At 36.7% G+C, this 26,203-nt stretch overlaps 1 protein-coding gene across 1 annotated transcript; it reads left to right on the top strand.

The window, feature by feature from the left end:
• Window positions 1-3,239: 3,239 nt before the first annotated feature.
• Window positions 3,240-25,971, top strand: LOC149422105 (uncharacterized). Its single transcript, XM_089633604.1, has 11 exons — window positions 3,240-3,255; window positions 3,682-4,077; window positions 5,276-5,448; window positions 6,067-6,132; window positions 6,225-6,365; window positions 6,757-7,020; window positions 17,182-17,326; window positions 19,815-19,956; window positions 20,692-20,893; window positions 24,309-24,435; window positions 25,140-25,971. The coding sequence occupies exons 2-11, from the start codon at window positions 3,787-3,789 to the stop codon at window positions 25,638-25,640; spliced, it is 2,052 nt and encodes a 683-aa protein (XP_089489730.1). The 5' UTR covers window positions 3,240-3,255; window positions 3,682-3,786; the 3' UTR covers window positions 25,641-25,971.
• The last annotated feature ends 232 nt before the right edge of the window (window positions 25,972-26,203 follow it).

Genomic DNA, 26,203 nt, shown 5'->3' with positions numbered 1-26,203 from the left:
GTAATCCTTAATCCTTTATTAAGAAATACCTACAAATATCTCAGTTGAATCATCAAAAACAAAAAGAAAGTGCATGGGCCAAATTAAAATTGTTAATGAAATTATACAGAAATTGTTATAAATGGAGTTATATTAGATTAAAATTAAACCTTTACAAGCATGCTGAGTGTATACAAAAGACAATTGGGCAGTAGAATCTCTTATCTGGGAAGAATCCTTCAAAAATTATCCCAAAAAGCTGTGAGCGCAGTATACAACTCCGCATTTCTATCACTGCTCAACAATCCTTTTTTTTGTACGATGTACAAAGTAAAACAAAGATATCAAAAACAATAATATTTATACAAAAAAAAAAATAATAAACAATGTGTTACCAAAATAATAATGATAATGAAAACATATTACAAAACAATATCATAACTGTAAGGAATAAAAAATAATAATGTGCTGCCGGAAAGCATAAAAATAATACCCATCAATAGGGTCCTTCCACATAGAAAGCGGGAAAAGCAGTCGGCGTCAACTGAAAATTATAATTAATTAAATTAATTAATTAACCCATTCTAATCGGAACTATAGAATAAATGCCTAATTAATAACGTTCATAGCTTCTTTCAATTTGTTCCTCCTGTTATATTTTATTAGATTAAATTTAATTACAATAAAAATACTCCTCGCCGAAGGAGGTCCGTTTCAAATTTTACTTTTTCCCGCGAGTAACTAAAAAAGACAAGCGAGTTGAAACATGTGTTCACACGGGGCGATTCGGTGAAAAACTCGAACGACAAGTAAAACCAAAATGGCGATGGTCGTACTCGAACGTCAAAAGTAGACGGGCTTTCAACTTTTGCCAGGCAACAAAAAAAGTTGATAACTTTGTTGACAGAGTGTTCACACGTGGCGATTAGCTTTCAATTGTCCAACCAACAAAAGTTGACCGACAAAAGTCGCCCCGTGTGAACCGCGTATAATAGAGATATGCTTAGATTGCAGTATTTTGTAAATATTCTGGTCAATTCCCGAATCCGGGGAATTTTTTAGTTTTTTTTTTTAACCATAGACAATTATTTGCCTGTTGTGCGGACCATAAACAAAGAATCGACGAGAAACGATAAATCGCTGAGAACACCGAAAAATCGGTAGATTTTGGTGCCATTTCGGTAGATCGGGAGATGAAGTGAAAAATCGGTAGATCTCCCGAAAAATCGGGAGCTTCGGTAACACTGATGCAGACTTATAAAAATATGAGGTGTTGCCAGGGTAAAAATAATTCCTGTCTCGCAAAAAAATTATTCTCTGCAATAATTGCCCGATTCGGCGGGGAGCACTGGAACGGATTATTCAAATATAACGGAAGCTTTTTCGGAGTTGAAACAACCCACAGACATGGGAATTAATAAACGAGAAGATAATGGCGAGGGGTAAAATCAACTGTTGAAGAACGAAGGGAGTGAAGCTGACTGTGATTCGTCAATAAATCAATCTGACAGTAAATAGGCATCTCGCATTATAATATCACCATTTACTTCTTAAAAGTAAAATCTGCTTTTGAATGAATAGACATTTTTACATGGGAGCGCAAATTACTCGCCACGTTATGAACAAATTTGCGAAGTCCAAATTTGCGAAGTCCAATGGAACCGGTATGGGGAGTGGGGATAATACGCTTTTAATCACTTAGGGCAGGTCTACAAATATTAATATGTCTATGAAACAACCCAATTTGTATTTGAATAAAATCGACGTGAAGATTTTCTTACATTCGAATAGAACTCGGGAATCTGAATAATTGTTCAGTTTTTCCGAAACAACTCGCACTTAAAAAAAGATTATGAAAAAACTGCGTCGAATCTTTTTCTGATTTTTCTGTTTACATAATATATAGTATAATAATATAATCTCAGTATCGCCCTGATTCAAGACCACCATTCATGATTGAAACATTGCTTGCAATGGTTTTAGCCGTGTTTGGTGCCCAGATCTAAATAGCCAGGTACCCCACCTTTCTCTCCCTCCATGAGGCGCACGGCAAATTTCCCGAAAATCTTCATACAAATAATCAATTTTCGAACAACAAAAAAATCTTTTTCAGCTACAACATCAATAATGCCACTTTTTGTTATATTAGCACTCTAGTACACCCAAAAGTCACGAGCGACCACTGCTTAGTCGTCTCATTCCCTTCCCCACAACATTTAGCCTAATAACATAACCCAATTGGGTATGACATAGTCTCACTGGCTCGAGACGGTTGGGAGCAACATAATAAATAAATAAAAATATAATAGAAAGTAGAACAATACTACATATGACGGGCTCCGTGGTCAAGGGGTGCAGCTCTCGACTAACAAGCCGAAGGTCGCGGGTTCAAACACCGTCGGCGGCGTGCGCAAGTAAATACCGGCGGCGGCGTGCGCAACTAAATTTTAGCTGTTTAATTTCACAATTTATACAAATAAATAATATATAGTATACAGTATCACATAAAAATAAATACAATTAAATAATAGTATTTTTTTCGTAGGAAAGAATCACTTTGTGGTTAGATATTATATATTTAATTAATTAAAACACTTTGTTTATTAACCACGATTTTTTTTATTATAAATTATCACATCTACCGGTTTCGCTTCAGTCAAGCTTCATCAGGATGTAACAATAACTAAATTATTAAGTTTTATTTATTAATAACATCCTCATGAAACTTGACTGAAACAAAACCGATAGACGTGATAATTAATAAAAAAACTCGTGGTTAATAAACAAAGTGTTTTATTTAATTAAATATACAATTAAATAATATATAGTATACTTTATTCAAATAAAAATAAATACCTATATTCTATAATTTGTAGGATTACGCTTAATTCTATAAATGGAGTCAGTAAATATATCAATAATACTCCAGTTCCTTACTTGTACTTGTAATTGTTACCTAGATCATAATCAACATAATTTATTAGTAGAAAGTTGATTGGGGAAAAGCAATTCTTTATTTGTGACTATACGGCAAGAATACAGTAAAGAATAACCCAAGAAATGCCTCGTATGCATGTTTCGTGATCCACGCATTTGCCTAATCGGGGTTTAAATTTCTAATAGAAAACAGTGGTATTCAAATGGGGTGGAGATCTACCATGTCAGGCGTGTGTAAGCGAGACAGAGCGCTGGGCCGTTGGGCTAAAGGGAATATAATTTGCTTCCATTCAAATTTATATGGAAGGCACTTCTAGTTTTCATTTCCATTATATGACGGTAAGGAAATTGGCATTTCAAATAAAGAATTATTAATTAATGAAATAATTTTGGTACCTGCTTTGTCTTTTATGATTAAATTTAAGCTTATGAGTTCCAATTTTCAACATAAAAGTCCAATAAAATTGAAAAGTTACTTATATGTAGGAATACTATTCCGAATAACGCGTACACCCGTGCACCGTGCCCCAAATTAGTATGTTTTATTTATTTGTAATTAAAAAAAAAACGTACATTGCACTCCGTTTCTTGGAGTTCAATCCTCTTTGTCTTTCTGCACAGTGATACAGAATTCATGAAAAAAAGGTGCACAGCCACACACACAGTATTTCAAATGCTGCATTTCTGCAGCTTGTGCACGTACCTTGCAATACACCCCTGATTGATGTTAATGTGTTAATTGTTGCCGATATATATTCACTAAAGTTGTTAATTAAATGTGATGGAAAGATTATAATATAATTTCAATGTCAGCCCGGGCTGATCATAAGTCGGTGAGTCCCGCAGTATCTTTACAGACTTGGTAGCAACATGTCCGGTGTGGTTTTTGTGGTTTGCGTGCCAACTGCAAACTTTGAGCAAGCCTTGCACTATGGAAGTGGAACATCTTTTCCTCATCAGGACAGCGGGAAGTTCATCTTTAACAATTCTCCTAACTTGTACTCTGTCGAAGTGGAATTGAGAGATAAACGAATTGATAGGATTCCAATAACAGTTCAAACTGTACAAAATCAAGGCTACACGAACCAGGGCTTCATGGACCAGAGGGTTTCTGTTCATGAAAGAAGACCTGGCAGTGTGGAGGTTGTGCCGATGGAAAAGGTATGTTAGGAAAACACCTTCTTCTTTATCTCCTTCCTCTCCCTCTCCATCTCCTCTTCTTATTCGCCTACAACTATTTCTTTATCCCCTTCATTATCTTTTTTTTAAATGTGAATACCGCTCAAGAGTCCCAACTGCTCCCAACCACCTGAATCCAGTTAGACTATGGCATCCCCAATTGAGGTGTGTTATGAGGCTGAAGGTAGTGAGGATGGGAAGGAGATGGGGAGGAGGAAGGTGGGGTAGTAAGTGGCTATTCAGATCTGGTCACCAAACACGGCCTAAGCCATTGAAAAAAAGTTCAATTCTCAATAGTGGTCTTACACCAGGGCGATACTGAAAGTATCTTTCACTCTGGAACGTGCCGCAAATATACTATGTATTATTTTTAATGAAATAACAAAAATTAGTCGAATAAAATGTACTTATATAGTAAATTATAATTTACTTCGCTGGAATTTGAACCACCGACGTTCGGCTTGCTAGTCGGGAACCTTACCACTCGACCACGGAAGCCGTCGTATCTTTATTCTTTATCTTCTTCTTCATCTCGTTCTTTCCCTCCTTAGTAATTTATCTCTTTCTTTGTCTCGTTTTTTACCCTTACTATCTTATTTATCTAATTCTCGATCAGTATTTTTTTATCTCCTTCTTTATTTCGCTCTTTACTCTCTTTTTATCTTAGTATTCATCTCATTTTACCTTTTCATTATCTTCTGTATATTGTATATCCTCCCCTTCGCACTTCCACTGGCTCCACTTGTTCCTGGTCCTTGATCCTTGAGCTGCATCTTTGTTAGGATAATCAGACTAAATAACTCAGAACAAACGTTGTTCTATCCGATGTAAGCGTGTAAGGGGTAATTTAACGTGCGGATGAATCTGTGGTAATAATTAATTGACTGATTTGTTTTTTAATTCTCATTTTTTAACCCTGTATATATGATATGACTGACTGTCTAAAGAATATTGATATTGACTTAATGACCTTTACCCTCAAGACTGTATCTTCTGTAACATGGTAATACATGTGTTATTGATTCTAAAAAAGTCTGCGGAGAACGTGGTTTCATAACATATATTCGACTAAGATTTTTTGAATATTTATAAAACCACAAAAAAAAACAAAATGGTTTCATTCGGATTCCCTGTTCCTCCCGCTTAACCGGGGTAATAAGTGACTGAATGTTGGTTGAAGATACTGGACGAGGTGCTGAAGAAGTTGGAGGTAGAGCATGTGGTGTGGTGCGGAGACAAGCTGGGGAACTACTACGAGGTCATCTTCCCCGTCCCCGCCGGAGACCCATGCGAGAACATCCTGCACTGCCTCACGGAGCTGGGCATTGGCAAGAAACTAAACTCCGTCGTGAGGTAAAACTACTTACTGCGTACTGCAACACATACATCTTCCCCGTCCTACCCGGAGACTTATGAGAAAACATTCTGCAATCTTCATGGGGCTGGGCATTGGCAAGACACTTAAATTCGTCGTGGGGTAACACTACACTTCTTACTGCATACTACAATACTACGGAAAAAACCTTGTGAGAATATCCTGCGGTGCTCAACAGAGCTTCATCGTTTTAATTTTTATATTAACACACAGGATGCCCTGAGGAAAATCCTTTCCCTGGCCCCTGGGAAAAATGTGTGGAGAATGTTGGGCACTGGGAAAAAAACATAACTCAGAGAATAAATGTAAGATGCAAACAAACAAAATTTCAATGATAAATGAGAGGTCGATAGCAAAACAAAATGAAGAAGATTTTTAAGAGGTATCGGTAGCCAATATTGACTATAGTATACCGACTTTGTAAGAATATAATATGTATATTTACGACCACCGGGCATGCTATGAAAATCTTATGACTGATGAATTTATGATGCTGTGTTCTTGATATTGTTTTTTAAATGACCAAGTGTGTGGTAAAGGAGTGCTAATGGACGGTGCAACGATATTTAATACCTAATTCTTAATTATATTTACAGTGTTATGCCATGCAGTGTGGTTTACTCAGGATTGCAAACTGAAGCAGAGAAGGAAGAACTCATTCTGTAAGTTTGTTTGATTTGTTAATGTCTTTTTTGCAAAACCTCTCAATTAAGACCTCATCTAACAGAGAAAAAATGAAAACATGTTTTTTTAGAAGGAACTCTGAAGAAACTAAGAGGTGGAAGAGTTTTGTGGAGTCCGTGAGATCTAAGCTGACTGTGAAGCAGGTGGTGGACGGAGTTAGAAGCGGAGGTCAGCTCTCCTTCGACTATCTGCTACTCATTATAACAGCTGAGTAAGTATACTTATCTTTTGGGATATTCGATGTGACAAACTTTGATCTGGAGACCCAAAACACCGAAAACAAATGTTTACTCTGGTGTAGACATTTTCCATTCCCTATGATTAGCTTGTTTATGATCCTATCAACGACTTGTTTCCTTTAAACGCTCCTGGGAAAGTGGTGGGGCCCCCTCCAGTGTACAAAAGCGTACAGTCTGCTTGATAGATTTGCCGGTTATTGACTGGTTCCAGGCTTCAGTGTACAGAAACGTGCAGTTTGCTTGCTAGATTTGCCAGTTATCGACTGATCCCAGGCTTCAGTGTCCAGAAACGTGCAGTCTGCTTGAGGTCTTCAGGACATTGATGCCAGATGGGAATACTGTATAGTAATAACCTCCTGTTAGTTCCCTAGCCGCCCTGGGCCTGGTAGAGAACAACTCCCCGAATATCGTGGCCGCCATGCTGGTGTCCCCGCTAATGGGCCCCGTCATGTCCATCACCTTCGGAGTGATCATCGCAGATCGCAACTTGCAGTGGGTGGGCCTGCAGAGCCTGTTGGTAGGCATGCTGCTCTCCTGCCTGTTTGGGTTCGTCTTCGGGCTGATCCTGGGTACCACGGACATGCCTTGGGGCTTCGGGGATTGGCCTACCGAAGAAATGAAATCAAGGTAATCTTCAAGGTTAACCAATACCTTACTATATACCAACTTAGTTGCCTAGAAACTGACAGCGCATCTAGCTGTCGATAATAATAATGATTATTGGAACATTTCTACAGCCCTATTTTCTTGATAAAATCAACTCAAGGACGTTTTACAACTTAATTAATTTATGCAGGTTGTAACAGCACGTACCCGAAATATTGTATCAAGCAATTCCTGAGCATATTTGGACACAATCCTTCGGGTACGTGCTATTACAACCTGTATAAATTAATTAAGTTTTAAAGCGTCCTTGAGTTGATATACAGGTTGTAAGTGCTATTACATAGGTGTGATTCACCATATTATTAATCTAGTTATAGAACCAGATGGTTCACACTGCTTACCGACTTTCAGAAATGTCCAGAATATTTCAAATTAGAAACATTAAATTAACACAATTTATTTTCAAATTTAAATATAACCATGTAGAATCTTCCCTCTTGGCCACAATCAAAATCAATATCAATTACCGTCTAGTAAGATACTCCGAAACTTTCCATATTCCTTTCCAAAGTTAATGTTTAGACTGTAGAACATCTGTAGTGGCAAGATTGGATACATATTAATTTAGCGATAGCCCCCAAAATTTTCTAAATTTCTTGATTCTCTTGTTAGGCTGCACGGAGAAAACTTACTTGAAAAAAATATTGCTAATTTATAACAAATACTTATTAAAATTCAATAAAATTACTTCCCACCCCATACTTATTGAAAGGCTATCTCATATAGTAATCATTGATAGAAATTTAGACTGGTTCTGCTCATGCCCTCCTTGCAGAACGTAAACCGTGAAATTAACAATAGCAATGTAAGTAACCCTCTACCAATTCAATTTGGAGTCCAACAAGGAAGTGTCCTGGGCCCTATTCTATTCCTCATATATACTAACATTACTCGAAAACTAATATCTTTTGCAGATGACACTGTGCTAATAGTTCTACATTCAAGTTGGAAAGGAATAATCGACATAGCTCAAAATGGCATAAGCCTTGTAAAGAATTGTTTAGATAATAATCTTCTTACTCTCAATGCTGGAAAAACTAGATTTAAAACCTTCAGTCTCTCCTCTGCTACCCAACCTACTAACAGTTAAAAAATAATAATTCAGCCTTTACAAGACAAGGATCTTCCTTTAATTGCTCAAACTTGGCACAAGTCACCAATATAATATATCTTGGGATCTCGATTGATCATAGCCAGCCTAACTCTTCGTATTCGTAAGCTATTTTATGTGTTTCGAACTCTTAGAAATATCCTTACTCCCACAACACTTAAATCAGGATACTATGCTTTCTGCTAATCGATATTATCATACGGCATCACCGTTTGGGGTGGCTGTGCTCAAACTGTTATTGATCCTCTGCAAAAATCAACAAGCGACCGACAAGATATTCCTCAATTCGACTTTTTATCGAGAATAATGTCTCAAACATACGTCAATCCATTTAAAATTTATGCTAACACATTTCTTGTAAAAATATAATAAAAAAAACAATCTTACAACACAACCACACCACCAGAAATATAACCAAACGACACTACGATATACCTAAATCTCATACTTAATCAGCACAAAGACAATTCACCTTCCTAGCTCCAAAAACCTTCAACCTTCTCCCTGATATCCTTAAAACCTCAACTCGACTCCATACTTTCAAAAGACAAATAATTCTGCAAAAAATTTCAATTACAACTAAATAACTAACTAAACTAACTAACCATCACGCCGTTTCCCCGCAGGAGTAGGCAGAGAGGACGGACCGCCAAAAAACTCGGTCTTGGCATACACTTCTTGCCTCATTCGCATTCATACATCGTCTCATACATACTCTTCTATTATTCTGACTTTTGACATGGCTCGGCTCGAGTATCTGATTCACTTGATCGTGCCATGTCTTCCTCGGGCGTCCCCGACTTCTGCTACTATTCGCATTTGCATCATATATCCTCCTTACACTCCTATCTTCGCTCATTCGCTCTACATGCCCAAACCATCTAAGCGTCCCTTTCTTAATCTTACTCATTACGCTTACATCAGCCTTGCACTCTTTGCGGATCTCCACATTCCTCACACGATCAAACATGATTTTACCACACATACGCCTCAGGGATCTCATTTCAACAGCATTCAATCTACTTTCATCCTTTCTTTGCCAGTTCGATGCCTCACTTCCATACATCAAGGTAGGTACCAGCACTCCGTTGTGGACTGCTAACTTGCTTCTTTGGACAATTTTTTGTTAGCGCCAACGGCGTTCAGTCCTCCATTAACGGAATTACCTGCATTTGCCCTTCTTTCAATATCTCTGACAGCCTTCCCATCTCTCGCAAACATACTTCCTAAATACACAAACTCATCCACCTGCTCCAAGTATTCCTCATTCACAATTATATTGCACACTGTTTTTGTACTCTCTCTTTCAAACACCATTGTTTTAGACTTACTTACATTCATCATTAATTCATTCTTCATGCATACTTCGTTCATCCTAGACACGAGAGACTGTAGATCTTCTAAACGATTAGCAATCAGCACCGCATCATCAGCATACAACAGTCAACATACTTTCAAATTATTCAAATTCGCGCCCAATCTCACCTCTTTCAATTCTTTCATACAATTATCCATGTATAGATTGAATAACCACGGTGACATTACGCAACCTTGTTTAACACCTTTTGTGATATTAAACCACCCCGTAAAACCACCGTTTACCCTAACACATGCAACGCTTCCCTCATACAGAGACGCAATTGCATGAGTCAGATTTGTATTCACTCCATACTTGGACAACACCTTTCATAGCTTTTTCCTGTCGACTCGGTCGTATGCTTTTTATAGATCTACAAAGGCACAGAAAAGTTTCTGGTTTTTTGCCAGAAACTTCTCAGTGAGCAAACGCAATGAGAAGATCTGGACCATGCACCCCCTTCCACTCATAAAAGCACATTGCACATCCCATATTTTGTCTTTTATTTCCTTTCTTACTCTTTCAATCAAAATTCTACCATATACAGCTTGCCAACTGAACTTAGCAGGCTAATAGCCCTATGATTCCCACATTCCATACGTGACCCTTTACCTTTGTATAATGGCATGATCACAGCCTTTCTCCAATCTAAAGGCGTATAACCTTCCTTTAAACATTGGTTAGAAAGATTGCACAACCATGTGAGAATTATACGGCTACCTCCTTTAAAATATTCAGCAGCAATATTGTCAAACCCGACAGCCTAACCATTCTTCATACATTTAATCGAACTTTCTATCTCATCCATGCTAATTTCGGTAACATTCACTCCATCGTCATTCCTATCTGATTCGCCGCTGGAATCACTGTCACTCACTTAGCTTTCGAAGACTTCCTCGAAATAATTCATCCATCTCTCTTTTATTTTTTCCTCTTTCGTCAACATTTTTCCATTTTTTGATTTTATCACTTTCATGCTTCCGTTTTCTGGGCCACTCCGGGACCTTTTGACTTCTTTCCAAAACAACTTAATGTTTTCTTGGAAATGGTTTGTCATTTTCATTCCTTCTTCCTCTTCCAGCCGTTTCTTTCGTTCTTTCACTCCAACTTACTTTTTTCATTTTTTTTTCAATTACAACACTAATATATTATACAATATAACCAACTTATCTCCCTCCATACACCTATCACATCTAATTCATATAATATAGTTTGTCAACTAATTAATTAATTTTCGAAGGAAGCAAACACTTTGGGGTGCGACATTATATATTCATTGAAAAAACACACTTTGTAAGACACCACTTTTTATTTGAATTAACAATGAGCCAACCGGGTTTCGCTTATCTCAAGCTTGGTTTTGCTTTCAGTTGTAACCCTTATATCTAATTTACTGAATAATTCACACTTACCTAAAGATTTAGCGAATGATTTATCTCGTCTATTTAATATTTGTTTAAATCAAAATTATTTCCAAAAAGCGAAAATATTAATAATCCCTCTCAGTACAGAGTACAGACCCATTACATGTTTACCGACAATATACAAAATTTTAACCTCTTGCTTGACAGATTTAATATAAACTCATTTAGATGAAAAAAATATTTCATCTGAACAACAAAAAGGTTGTCGCAGAAAACATATGGGATGTAAAGAACAATTAGTTATTGATTCTGTAATTCTAAAACAGATTCAAACTCGAAAACGTAATTGAAATACTTGCTATATAGACTACCAAAAGGCTTTCGATAGTGTCCCGCACTCGTGGCTGATCAAAGTATTAAATATATATAAAATTAACCCCATTATTATTAGCTTTTTGGAAAATATTATGTCCTTTTGGAATACCAATTTACTTATCAATTTAAAAGGTAAAAAAGTAGTAATACCGGGCATTTCAATTAAACGAGGAATTTTTCAAGGAGACTCATTGAGTCCTCTTAGGTTTTGCTTAGCATTGAATCCTCTATCTAAAATGTTAATTAAAAGCAAGTTTGGAATAAAAGTTAAGGGTAATACAAGGGAGAGTAGTACAATTTCGCATTTATTATATATGGATGACATAAAATTATTTTCGAATTCTGAACAAAATTTAGAGAAAATGATCGAGGTAGTTAAAAACTTTTCAGATGATATCAAAATGACTTTTGGTTTAGATAAATGTAGAACGATCCATATAGAGAAAGGAAAAATTGTAGATGGGGACGAGAGTATATTAAGAAATTTCCAAATTGCTAGTATCAAAAGGGATGAGGTTTATAAGTATTTAGGATACCCACAATCAAATAGATTAGACCATACTAGTATTAAAAATGATATTAGGATTAAATTTCAAACTAGGATCAGGAAAATTTTAAAATGCAATCTATCTGCTAAAAATTTAGTAAAAGCAATAAATACAATGCCAATAGGGCAATACCTCTATTAACGTACTCATTTGACATAATTAAATGGTCTAATACAGATTTAGATAACTTAGAAAGATTAATTAGAACTACGCTAACGCTAAAGTTTAATTGCCATCATCCAAATTCAGCTATCGAAAAAGTTAATTTACCTAGAAATTTAGGAGGTAGAGGTATAGTCAAAATAACTTCTTTGAAACATAATCAGGTAGAAATGCTAAGAACTTTTTTCCATAGGAAAGCTCATAGCTCAGAAATGCACAAAATAATTTGCAAGGCAGATAGAAATATTACACCTTTAAATTTATACGATGAGAATGCCAACATTTTTATAAATCCCAACCAGGAATTATTAGATTATTGGTCAAATAAAATTTTACACGCAAAACACTTCAATTATCTCAACCAAACGTATGTTGACAAATTTTCGTCAAACAAATGGTTGAGTATTGGAGAGTTGAGCGCAAAAATAGAAGGATTTATGCTTGCCATTCAGGATAGAGTCATTAATACTAAAAATTATAGAAAGCATATAATCAAAGATACAAATCAAATTAATGATTTGTGCAGAAAATGTTTGGCTTTTCCGAAAATATAGAACATATTATATCGGGATGTTCTATATTAGCACCGTCCGAGTATACATTTAGGCACAATCAAGTTTTAAAAATATTCACCAAAATTTGGTATTTCAACATAACTTGATTGACTGCCGTAATATAGTACTATATTATGAATACGAACCAAATTCATTTTTAGAAAACGAATTTTATAAAATATATTATGATAAAACTATACTAACAGACCGAACGATTAGTCATAATAGACCCGATATAGTTTTACATGACAAAATTTAAAAAAAATAACTAATGTCATTGATGTCGCTATTCCGAATTCCTGTAATATTCAAAAATCTGTTAATGAAAAAATAAGAAAATAAACAGATTTAGAAAATGAAATAAAAACAATTTCGCATTCTCAGACTATAAAAATATTACCATTCGTTATTTCGGCTACTGGCATTATACCTAGCTCTCTCATTAAAAATTTAGGCGTATTAGATCTATCAAAAAGATTAGATCTGTCATTTTGAATACATGTAGGATAACGAAAGAGTTTTTAAATATTAATGTTGAGGGATCAGTAGGATTTATAGGCCCTGTTAGAAGTTCTATCGAGCCGAACCCTCTGATATGAAAATATCTGGAGTCGGTGAATTATTTTCCCATTTGATCTCTGGTGAGTTGACGTGTTGTTCTTGTATTGTTTTGTATTTATTTTGCATAAGCATTTTGCATAAGCAAAATAAATACAAAACAATACAAGAACCATATTATAGAACATATAAATAATGCACTTACATAATGTTGATTGACTAGTTGATCATTTGTGGAAAAGTGTGTGGAAGGGTTTAGTTTTTCCTATGGGGAAGATTTAACCAGGACAATTTTTTTTATTTATTTTTTATTTTTTTATTTTTTATTTATTGAATAAATAGTTAATACATATCAACAAACAAGTCCTGCTAAGCCAATTGAATTGGCTTGTCAACAGGTGCTTAAAGTTTAGTTTCATATACATTTTTATATGTTATAATTTACATCTTATATCTACAGAATCAACAATTTTTTCATACAATGTTTCATACATATTAAAGTAAATATTTTTTTCCGATAGCCAATTTTTCACCATATATTTAACCTTATTCATTGTACATTGCTTTATAGTGTCAGGTAATAAATTAAATATATAATAAAATCGGAAGTTAAAAAAAATGTTATTTTTCGTCAAAAAAAAGGATTACAAGTCCCTTAATAGCCGATATGTTTACGAATACTTTTGAAAATAATATTTTCGCTTTTCAATCACATCTCTTAAAAAAGGTTTTACTGTGGAGAAGATACGTTGACGAAGTTTTTTGCATTTCGTCATGTACCGAAAGACAATTAAACTCTTTTTTTTAAATAATAAATTCCTTTCAGCAACAAATTCAATTTACTTTAGAAATAGGTACCGACTCAACCTTGAATTTCCTAGACTTAACTTTAAGTATCATTAAAAACAAAATTGATTTCAATATTTACCGTAAACCAACGTACACTAATATCACCATTCATCTAACCACCCTTTATCCCACAAACATTCAACTTTTTACTCCATGATACATCGTTGAATAATAATAACTTTCACAAAGAATTATCTATCATTAAACAAATCGCATTAATTAACGGGTATGAGGCAAAACTAGAAAACAATATTCTTAATATTAAATTGAAACAATTAGCATCAAATAAATTTCTATTTAACAATTCTTCCAGCTCTAATAATATAAACATTAATAACTTTTCCCAATGGCGTAAAATCCTGTATACAAATAATTATTCTTCTTTGCTTTAAAAAATTCCCGCCTGAAACAAGAGCCGCCTTTTACACTTATAATAATTTAGGTAAATACTTAAGATAGTAATGACAAACTTAGCCACTCGGGCATTGTGGCTCTGAATTGTAATGACTGTTATGCTTTTTACATCGGGAAAATGACCCGAAATGTAAACATAAGAGTAAAAGAACATCTCCGATGTTTAAAGAGTAATGCATTTTCAGAATTCGCGAACCATTTATTAGAAACTAATCTCTCATTTCATAAACATTCTGGAGCAAATTTTTTTTTAAATTTTTAAATTTTATTATTTATTTCACGCCTGTTAAGGCTTTTACATACATATATATAAAAAATATTTACGAAATTATACACGAAAATAGTGCAGGAAACGACTATTTAAAACAATTGTAGAAAAATAAATATAAAGTCAAAATATTACTGAACTTGATCTACACAGTATGCAGGCACAAAACATAAAAAATCAAAAATATCTTTTTCTGTTTCAGTTGACAAAATTATTATTTGTTAGTCAAATTAAATACCTTTATTAAAATATTCCACTACTTGATGAAAAAAACTTTAGGGTATTCTTATATATTGAAATTGATGTACCAAATATATCAACAACATCGTAGTATTTGTTTCCTAACTGTTGAATCCGTCGCATAGGAGTGTGATATTGGGACGTTGATATAGAATTGCTACAATAATATGGTAGGTACTGTCTTGTAACCAACCTGCTTGGAGTATGAAAAGAGATTACATATAATAATTCAGGGGTATCAAACATTGAATTAATGATTTTATACGAACAGGTAAAATCGGAAATAATTCTGCGATCAGATAATTTTATTAAATTTAATGAACAAAGTACGTTATCGTAATTAAGGTTTTCTCTAGGAATGCCCATTTTAAAATTTACATATCTTAAAAAATTATTTTGGATTCTTTCAATCGCATGTGAATGAACGTCATAATTTGGGGACCAAACCGTAGAATTGTATTCAACATGTCATTCCTTACTAGTGACATATATAATGTTTTTACAGTATTGACCTTATTGAACCCTTAAAATAAATCCCAACATTTTCAAAGCTTTATTGGTTATTATTTCAATATGCTTGATAAAGTTAAGTTTCGTGTCAAACCAAATACCTAAGTCATTGATTTCCGAGACAGATACTAACGACATATTGTTAATGGAATAATCAAAAAATATTGGATTCTTCATTCGATAAAACCTCATAATTTGACATTTGCTTATGTTATGTTGCAAGCGGTTATCACGACACCATATAAAAAATCTTGAAAAGTTATTTGATAATATATGGCAATCGTAAATGTTTCTGATTGCTTTGAATAATTTCAGGTCGTCTGCAAACATTAACACTTGAACATCATTGAAAATATACAATACATCATTGACAAATAATAAAAACAGGATTGGACCTAAGTGTGACCCCTGGGGAACACCACTCGTAGCAGTGAATTTGTATGAAAATGTACTATCAATTTAAACAGCCAGTAATCTGTTGGTCAAGTAACTATTAAACCACTTATAGGTATAGTGAACCAACTATACCGAATTTATGGAGTTTATTCAGCAATAACTCATGATTGACTTTATCGAACGCCTTGCTAAAATCGGTATAAATAGAGTCAACTTGACATTTACTAGACATGGAATCAGATATATAGTGTTGATAGGTTAACAAGTTAGTAAGAGTAGATTCTCCAGTAGAGAAATCATGTTGTTTAGGAGAAATGATGTGATTTAATCGGAAAATAATTTTTTTAAGAAGAATTTTTTCAAAAACTTTAGGAATTGTTGATAAAAGACATACCGGTCTGTAATTAATCGCCTCGTGTTTATCGCCTTTTTTAAAAATAGGCGTAAGGAAGCTGAATTTCCATTTAGTAGGAAAACATCCTGTTCGTAAAGACTGATTAAACAGCAAATATAAAGAATACGCCAGATTGGTAGCACAATTATTCAAAAATACAGGAGGTATTTTATCTGGTCCACCACTTTTGCTTTGGTCTAGTAATTTTAGTTCAGTCAATATATCATTATATTCTATGTAGATAAAAGATAAATTAAGATTATGATCAGTAGTAAAATTTGATACTGTACTAGCAGAAACTGGTGTCTCACATTCATAAACGCTTTTAAAAAAATCAGCAAAAAGGTCAGCGATACTTTGAGTGTCTTTGGCCTTTTTACCTGAATATTCCAAGTTGGCGGGTATACCAAACTTGTTATTTTTCATAAAAATACTTTACATTATGATTTATTGAAGTTTCAACATTATCAATAAAAGAGTTGTAGCACATTTTTGATAAGATTTTACAAACTTTTCTAACCATTTTAAATTCAATATAATTTTGAAGAAGACCTGTCTTCTTTATATTTCTTATGTAAAACTAAAAAATTATAATAAAATTAATAAATTATATATTACTTAAAAATGGAATTGGAATAAGGTTAAATAATTTAGAAGCCCTTGAAATTAAAAAAGCCGTTAATAATAATTCAAACTTGCTTAATAATCAAAAAAATTTAACCTATAGACCCATTTTGAATTTATTCCGTTAACTTATTATTCGCCACATAAAATATGAACTAAATCGGAATTGTATAATTTTCTAACTATTATGTATATTACCAAAATCTTCAATCTGAAACTTCACATGGGTTTCGTTACTTCTCTAAGCATGGAGGTTGAAATAACATTCAGGTACTTAAGAATTCACAACTGAAAATTTTAGTCTCCGAGCAGCGAGGCGTGCCGGGTACACGTCAGCTAGTAAAAAATAAAAAAGTGATTGATTTAAAGATTTAATTGGTTTATGGTTGTTTCATTAGAGGTAATGTGCGTTCCCTGTGGATGGGAGTCTTGTGGGCCCTGACCTCCGGGTCCGGAGTGGCGGTGGCCCTACTGCAGGGCAGCGCGGGTCCTCTCATCGGAGTAGCCATCTCTGCCTCACTACTGCCGCCTGTCGTCAACTGTGTAAGCTATCACCTTTATTGGTTTATGATTGTTTGATTAGAGGCAATGTGCGTTCCTTGTGGATGGGAGTCTTGTGGGCCCTGACCTCCGGGTCCGGAGTGGCGGTGGCCCTACTGCAGGGCAGCGCGGGGCCTCTCATCGGAGTAGCCATCTCTGCCTCACTACTGCCGCCTGTCGTCAACTGTGTAAGCTATCACCTTTATTGGTTTATGATTGTTTGATTAGAGGCAATGTGCGTTCCTTGTGGATGGGAGTCTTGTGGGCCCTGACCTCCGGGTCCGGAGTGGCGGTGGCCCTACTGCAGGGCAGCGCGGGTCCTCTCATCGGAGTAGCCATCTCTGCCTCACTACTGCTGCCTGTCGTCAACTGTGTAAGCTATCACCTTTATTGGTTTATGATTGTTTGATTAGAGGCAATGTGCGTTCCTTGTGGATGGGAGTCTTGTGGGCCCTGACCTCCGGGTCCGGAGTGGCGGTGGCCCTACTGCAGGGCAGCGCGGGTCCTCTCATCGGAGTAGCCATCTCTGCCTCACTACTGCCGCCTGTCGTCAACTGTGTAAGCTATCACCTTTATTGGTTTATGATTGTTTGATTAGAGGCAATGTGCGTTCCTTGTGGATGGGAGTCTTGTGGGCCCTGACCTCCGGGTCCGGAGTGGCGGTGGCCCTACTGCAGGGCAGCGCGGGGCCTCTCATCGGAGTAGCCATCTCTGCCTCACTACTGCCGCCTGTCGTCAACTGTGTAAGCTATCACCTTTATTGGTTTATGATTGTTTGATTAGAGGCAATGTGCGTTCCTTGTGGATGGGAGTCTTGTGGGCCCTGACCTCCGGGTCCGGAGTGGCGGTGGCCCTACTGCAGGGCAGCGCGGGTCCTCTCATCGGAGTAGCCATCTCTGCCTCACTACTGCCGCCTGTCGTCAACTGTGTAAGCTATCACCTTTATTGGTTTATGATTGTTTGATTAGAGGCAATGTGCGTTCCTTGTGGATGGGAGTCTTGTGGGCCCTGACCTCCGGGTCCGGAGTGGCGGTGGCCCTACTGCAGGGCAGCGCGGGGCCTCTCATCGGAGTAGCCATCTCTGCCTCACTACTGCCGCCTGTCGTCAACTGTGTAAGCTATCACCTTTATTGGTTTATGATTGTTTGATTAGAGGCAATGTGCGTTCCTTGTGGATGGGAGTCTTGTGGGCCCTGACCTCCGGGTCCGGAGTGGCGGTGGCCCTACTGCAGGGCAGCGCGGGGCCTCTCATCGGAGTAGCCATCTCTGCCTCACTACTGCCGCCTGTCGTCAACTGTGTAAGCTATCACCTTTATTGGTTTATGATTGTTTGATTAGAGGCAATGTGCGTTCCTTGTGGATGGGAGTCTTGTGGGCCCTGACCTCCGGGTCCGGAGTGGCGGTGGCCCTACTGCAGGGCAGCGCGGGTCCTCTCATCGGAGTAGCCATCTCTGCCTCACTACTGCCGCCTGTCGTCAACTGTGTAAGCTATCACCTTTATTGGTTTATGATTGTTTGATTAGAGGCAATGTGCGTTCCTTGTGGATGGGAGTCTTGTGGGCCCTGACCTCCGGGTCCGGAGTGGCGGTGGCCCTACTGCAGGGCAGCGCGGGGCCTCTCATCGGAGTAGCCATCTCTGCCTCACTACTGCCGCCTGTCGTCAACTGTGTAAGCTATCACCTTTATTGGTTTATGATTGTTTGATTAGAGGCAATGTGCGTTCCTTGTGGATGGGAGTCTTGTGGGCCCTGACCTCCGGGTCCGGAGTGGCGGTGGCCCTACTGCAGGGCAGCGCGGGTCCTCTCATCGGAGTAGCCATCTCTGCCTCACTACTGCCGCCTGTCGTCAACTGTGTAAGCTATCACCTTTATTGGTTTATGATTGTTTGATTAGAGGCAATGTGCGTTCATTGTGGATGGGAGTCTTGTGGGCCCTGACCTCCGGGTCCGGAGTGGCGGTGGCCCTACTGCAGGGCAGCGCGGGGCCTCTCATCGGAGTAGCCATCTCTGCCTCACTACTGCCGCCTGTCGTCAACTGTGTAAGCTATCACCTTTATTGGTTTATGATTGTTTTATTAGAGGCAATGTGCGTTCCTTGTGGATGGGAGTCTTGTGGGCCCTGACCTCTGGGTGCGGTGGCCCTACTGCAGGGTAGCGCGGGGCCTCCATAGTCTGCTGTTTAACGTATGAAGAATACTTATACTCATATTAAATATTGATAATTTATTAAGAATACCTTCCAAATATTCGTATTCCGGTTATTTATATATTTTATTTTTAATTTATTCGTTAAGGGCCTGCATTCCAGTTGTTAACCGGATTACGAATAATTTAAAGAGATTCTTAATAAATTAGCAATATTTAATATCAGTAAGTTTTCTCCGTATACACGCCAAACAATTGTCGTCATTAAGAAACCTTTTGAGACTAGGAGAGATAGAAAAAGCCATAATTCCACAAGTTTGCTAATCAAGATGTATTATTACTTGTAGGGATTGTATTGGGCTCTGGCTTGCATCTGGTTGAGATACGACGGAGTGAAAATCCCCCATATTAAAGGAGAAGAATACTTTGGAAACACGTCTTATGTCCCCCTCTATTCTGATTACATCCCGATTGAATTTGCTATTAACGGTAAGTTTGTTATTGCAACATGTCTTTACCGAAAATACAAACTAATTACTTTCATGATGTTTTAAACATACTGTTTAACCCATCACTGCCGTATGATTCTTAACTTAATAAAAAAAATACTTTTATTTATATATTTTTGTGTATAGATTAAATTAAAAGACAGGATAAATAAAAAAATAAAAATGCCTTGTTACAATGGTTTGTTATGTAGATTACGAGTATATGCTACACCGGGCATGAATGTTTAAATGCTTTATTACAATGATTTGGTATGTGGATTATATGCTACATCGGGCATCAATGATCAAATGCTTTATTATAATGATGAAGACTATATGGTACATCTGGTTCAATGTTTAAATGCTTTGGTATGTGTTGTTTATGATTTGGTATGTAGACACCAAATATAATGTTTGGAAAGGAAAGAAAAAAATTGTTACGGTTTTAACAATCATAATTTAGATGAGGAAATTAAGGAAAATGATATTTTCATTCAAACATACATGAACTGTACATTTGGTACATTTCACAAATGGACTGGTAAGGCTAAAATATTTTTTTTTCTCCGTTACCTCTCTAGGTTAGATAGTCGTCACATTGTTGATCAGAATTACCTACCATATGAAAGAATTATCTACAAAACTCATTGACTAATTAGAACACATCAATGACATAACTTCAATAAAAAATATTTGAGCGTGGATTGCCATTTAAATCTTCAATTTAACTTTCCAGGAATCGTGAGTGCCTGTCTCACGGTGATCAACGTGATCTGTATATTTATAACGGCTATCATGGTGCTAAAGATCAAAGAGGTGGCCGCCCCCTATACCTCCAGCCCCGAGCTGCGCAGGTTTTGGCAGCAGGACCTGCGCATGGCCCGGGAGGAAAACCGCGCCAGCAGCATGCGGAGCAAGGAGGAGGCGGAGAGGAAAGAGTATGTATATCTTCATAACGGCTATCATGGTGCTGAAGATCAAGGACGTGGCCGCCACCTACACACCCACTGTGGACCTGTGTGTGGAGCAAGGAGGAGGCGGAGAGGAAAGAGTATGTATATCTTCATAACGGCTATCATGGTGCTGAAGATCAAGGACGTGGCCACCACCTACACACCCACTGTGGACTTGTGTGCGGAGCAAGGAGGAGGCGGAGAGGAAAGAGTATGTATATCTTCATAACGGCTATCATGGTGCTGAAGATCAAGGACGTGGCCGCCACCTACACACCCACTGTGGACCTGTGTGCGGAGCAAGGAGGAGGCGGAGGAGAAAGAGTATGTATATCTTCATAACGGCTATCATGGAGCTGAAGATTAAGGATGTGGCTGCCACACACACACCCAGCCCCAAGCTGCGCCGGTTCTGGCAGAAGGACCTGCGTGGGAAGCAAGAAGGATCTAACTAATTGTGTAGTCCTAAAAAATTTCTTTACCTTCGTGAGAATTTAAAAATTAATTAATTCATTATGTACGTAAGCTAACGCAACACTACAGTACGTAACGCACCTGAACTCGAGCGTTCATTCGTTATAATTACCGCATTATTACTACAACTCCAACACGGAATCACAATTGTATACTCCCGTTCCCCGTATACAGAATTTGCGTAATTATTATAAGGATTGATAAGGAGCGCCCTTGAGGTGATTTTGCACAAAAACGGTGCTATAGAAATCATACAATTATATTATTTAAATATTTAATGCATATCACTAAATATAAACAAGTCTGAGGAGAAATTATATCGGCAAGCAGAACAACCATTGATGTATTGTACTAGATTAGCCCTGTCTAGCTAAACTCATTTAAAAATGACCCCACATAGCGTACGTCACAAATATGGAGATGAACTTAACAACCCAATTCTGTTTGAACTCCTTGTACAAGAGTTCAAACTCGTAAGCGAAACCACGGAGAATTTGTTGTCAGTGGTTTTGTAATATGGACATAAAGCCAAAAAGAAACTAACACTTACAGCAAATTTTATGTGCTGAATAAGGGCTGAATCAGGGAAGAATTGATAAATAACACATAATGATTTTAATTTAATTTATTTTTTGTTTTTGAATTCTATACAGGTCCTATAGAACCAAAAACGTTTACATTTTTATTATTGTGCATGGGTTTTTTTTTAATATACCATAGTATTTATATGGAATGGTATATAATTATTGAAGAAAGCAATCACTTTGTGACTAGACATCATTTAATTTAATTTGGTTTTATGCCCAGTCGGGCTTTTGCATGCATTTTAAAACGGAATATATCTAGTAAGCTATTGAAAATTATACAAAATAATTATAGCTGATGAATATCAAATAATAAAATTAATAAAACATTTAAAAGTTACATAAAAATTATAGAGACTAGAACAACACTACGTATCATTTAATAATTATACTACTATCATTCAATTAAAAGTTATTTTATCTTCAACCACTTTGTTAGAATTAAGACATTGTGTCAACTAGTTTTGGTCAGCTAGTTTCTAGACCTTCTTCAAAATAGCATCATTGAAAACTAACCTAAGTACTAAACGACTTTACATTAAATATAATGTAAGATTAACATAAAGGGAGAGATAAATCATAAAATATTGCGTGTTCACAAGCGAGCTGAACCACAACTTATGGGAAAAGAACGAAGCAACCTAATATGTCTTCGTTCCTTTCCCATAATTCTTAGTTCGGCTCGCGTTCCGGTTCGCAAATTAATAAGCAACAATGATGAGGACAGAGCTTCAGAGAGCGTATGGGTAAGGAGTAAGGGGGTGGAGATTACATGATTACAATATATACTTATTTATTTATTTACCCCCGTTAAATAGAATTTTACGTATTATTTACGGCATTCACACACATCAGTTGTTGAAATTCTGATAGAGGAACAACCGGCTTTTCGATTACAAACGAAGTTTCAGCAGGATTGAGAACCAGTCCTGTTCGAGAAGAAACAATGACGGTATCTCTATTCGCAAGACCTGTGGCCATGGTGGACAGCGACTGTCCGATATCAGCCTGAAAACAACGATATTATTAGTTAAAACCTGATCAATCCATAATAAACTTGCTTAAGTTTTCAGACAAAAATAAAAAAAATAATTACCGGAAAAACAGGCAAAGCTTTGCAGTCTACACGTCGGAGGCCGCTTGCAGTTAGATAAATATGTTTGACGTGAAAATTATTAGAGCAAACGCGGTTTCCTGCTGATGGTACCCAGTTATTGTCCCATAATTGAATCCGGGTTGTTTCTAACCATTTCTCCATTTTTTTCGGTTTGAGGGGAAACCTAAGCAAAAATACAAATAAAATAAATAAATTAATTTAATGAAGCAAGTTTATTTCTATCAATTCTTCTGCGAAAAATCGAAAAGGCGAAGCAGATATTACCCAAAAGGCAATAACGACTTAATACAACCCTGATTAGCAAAATGCACAGACCAAATAAATCACACACACTTGAGTTGTCGCGCTTGTCAATGCGCGTCAACGCTAGACGACTAATACATCAATAATTATCACGCATTGGTTGCGTGATATTTGTATGCTCCCCACGTGATAATAATTAACATGAATCACCCTATTGGTGAATTCCTTGTGGGTGTGTTATTCATGTGACGTCAGGAATTTTACCAGCAAATAAATTAATCTCATTGAATTTTTCACATTTGTTAATACGCTGCCTTCAAGCTATCTGCAAGGTACTTATATTTTTTTTTGTATTCAGATAGCTGATTACATTTTTTTAAATTAAGTCCGCGATAGGTAGGTACAATCTAAAATATTTGGAACTGGGTTATTTTTGTGATTGAAAAAATACAAATGAAAAAATAGCTTAACTTTAGAACTTTAGACCAACAAAAGGTAAAACGCAATGCGCAGTGCCCATTTCCCATTGCCGCACAATGCGTAAGCTTTTTCATAAATGTGCACGTGAACCAAACCAAAATTGTGTTGTGGTTATTTTTCAATGGTTATGCCGTGTCTAGTCGTATTTAGTCTATGAGAACAACAAATCTTATTAAGCAAACTGATTAATTTAATTTTTTTTCTACTATTTTGCCATCTTTCATTGTAAAGTATTTTATTTTTATGTTGTTGTGATCATATAGATGTTATTTGTGTTTAAAAACAATAATAATGTAAACGTCCTGCTGGGCGTAAAAATGAAAATAAATAAATAATTCGAAAACGAAACTACTATCAGAATAGTACTACTAGTAAAGAAAATATATTTTATATAAGCCTTGACTTTCTTTATTAAATTTTATGCAATCGAACAATGCACCTTTTTTGATTTGTTGATTACGAAATACGCAAGTATCTGCAATGGGTACCTTCTTGCTTTCAGATATATAGAAGATATAGCAACAGACGAATTGAGCGATAAATTGGACGAGGCAGTGAGAGAGGCCATTGACGATGATACCTTTCGGAAGGTGCAGAGAGTCAGCTACCAAACTCATGGACCGGAAAACGTAAGACGTTTAAAAGCTCAGTTATTTCTGTAATAAACACTCGTAGGGGCTACATGGTAATTATACTGATACGTGTGCGAACGTCCTTACATTAGACGTGCCAAATATATGTAAATGGGTAGGTAATGCTCGGTGCCTTGGACAAACAAAAACTGTCAGAATTGACAGAATTCAATGGATAATTATATTTTTTTAAATGTCTCAATGTCATCAATATTAAATTTCTCAATCATTGATGATGAAGATATTTTAATTATCTGAACGAAATATACGAAAGAGAACAACAAGACACAAAAAAATTAAGAGATTCCGGTCACTATTGGGGATTGAACACAAGACCTCTGTCTTAGCGGTACAACGCTCTAACCATTAAGCTATTGAGACCTGAATATATTACAACACTTTTGTCGTTCTCTATTTAAGCTTTACCAATATTAATTTCATCTAATTCGAATATGTTTTGGCTGCTATCGGCTACTTGTGTGATTACATATTTCTTATTTTTGTAACCTAGATAGTGCCGGTAATACAGATGTCCTGGGTTCGATCCCCAGTTGCGACGCCAACATTTTATTTTCCGTGTCTTGTTCTGGTTCATGTTTCGTTTAGATTCATGAAAGTACCTCCCACAATACGAAATATACATAATGAAAATAAATAATTTTTGTCCATTTCAAAATCATTCTTAATTGATAAATTTTCAGGTTGCTCGTCAGTTTCTCAATCCCACAGTTCACCACCCCCCTCCTCTCAGTCGATCTGCATCCTTTAAGACTTCGAGCAACACCGCATCTGCCGACCTGGCCGCCCTCGACAAGCTGGTAAGCGCGCTGCTCGGCACGCAGTCCCGAGAGCCCCCATTGCCGTTACCCAGCCGCCTCAACATGCACCAGCAACAGACAACCAGCAAGTCCTTCAAGTCCAAGCGAGCGTCCACCGTGTCTAATGCCAGCTCTATGGGTCTCGCCACCATCCGAGAGTCGCAGGGCACGGAGAGGTCCACCTCTTGGTCGGAGAAGGTGTTTAATCATCCTGTGGTCAGCAACGCGCTGGGGAACTTGAAGCCGGAGTCCAGGATGAATATTCAAGCGCACGATCCACTGATAAACCCGCAGACCGAATGTGAAGATGCAAGGGATGAAGACCCTTTGACCTCTCCAGCTAAACTCTCAACCAATCGCCTTGCACCGCAGTGGGAGGGATAAATACATCTGTCTCTCCTGTACTCACTGACTTCCCAGAACTTCCTCTCATTCCTTAATAGTATATTACAATTCGTGAGCTCCGTGTACTTACTGATTTAAAAACTGTTTTCTCTTCATCTCTCCACACACTTTCATACTTTTTAGAATTCTTCTTTTTAATTATTACTCATACCTCATCATTAGAAAGTATTAAGAGCAATAATCTTCACCCCAATCGAAATAACCAAGACATCTTAAGGCCGTATATAATAAGAGTACGTATATCAACTACATTATAATTTAATACTTAGAACCGTATAACTTGCAGTCAAATATTCAGATACGTTGTTTTATAGGGTTATAATATAAGTAGGTGTGTGTGTGTGTGACAAATTATTTACTGTCTAAATATAAGTCAATAAAACCAAAATTTATTAAAAATGAGCTTTTATTTTTAAAGAAGCCAAAATTATTAACATAAGTTTGTGATATCTAACCATTACGGCAAACAATACTCCATTAACAAACAAATCAGTGTCGATACAGAATCAGAACTGTACACAAGTATACATTGAAAAATTACT

This window comes from Hesperophylax consimilis, chromosome 7 (assembly GCF_061612785.1).
Source record: "Hesperophylax consimilis isolate HC1 chromosome 7, BYU_Hcon_1.0, whole genome shotgun sequence".
NCBI classification, from domain to species: Eukaryota; Metazoa; Arthropoda; class Insecta; order Trichoptera; family Limnephilidae; genus Hesperophylax; species Hesperophylax consimilis.
This window is presented reverse-complemented; position numbering and strand designations above follow the sequence as displayed.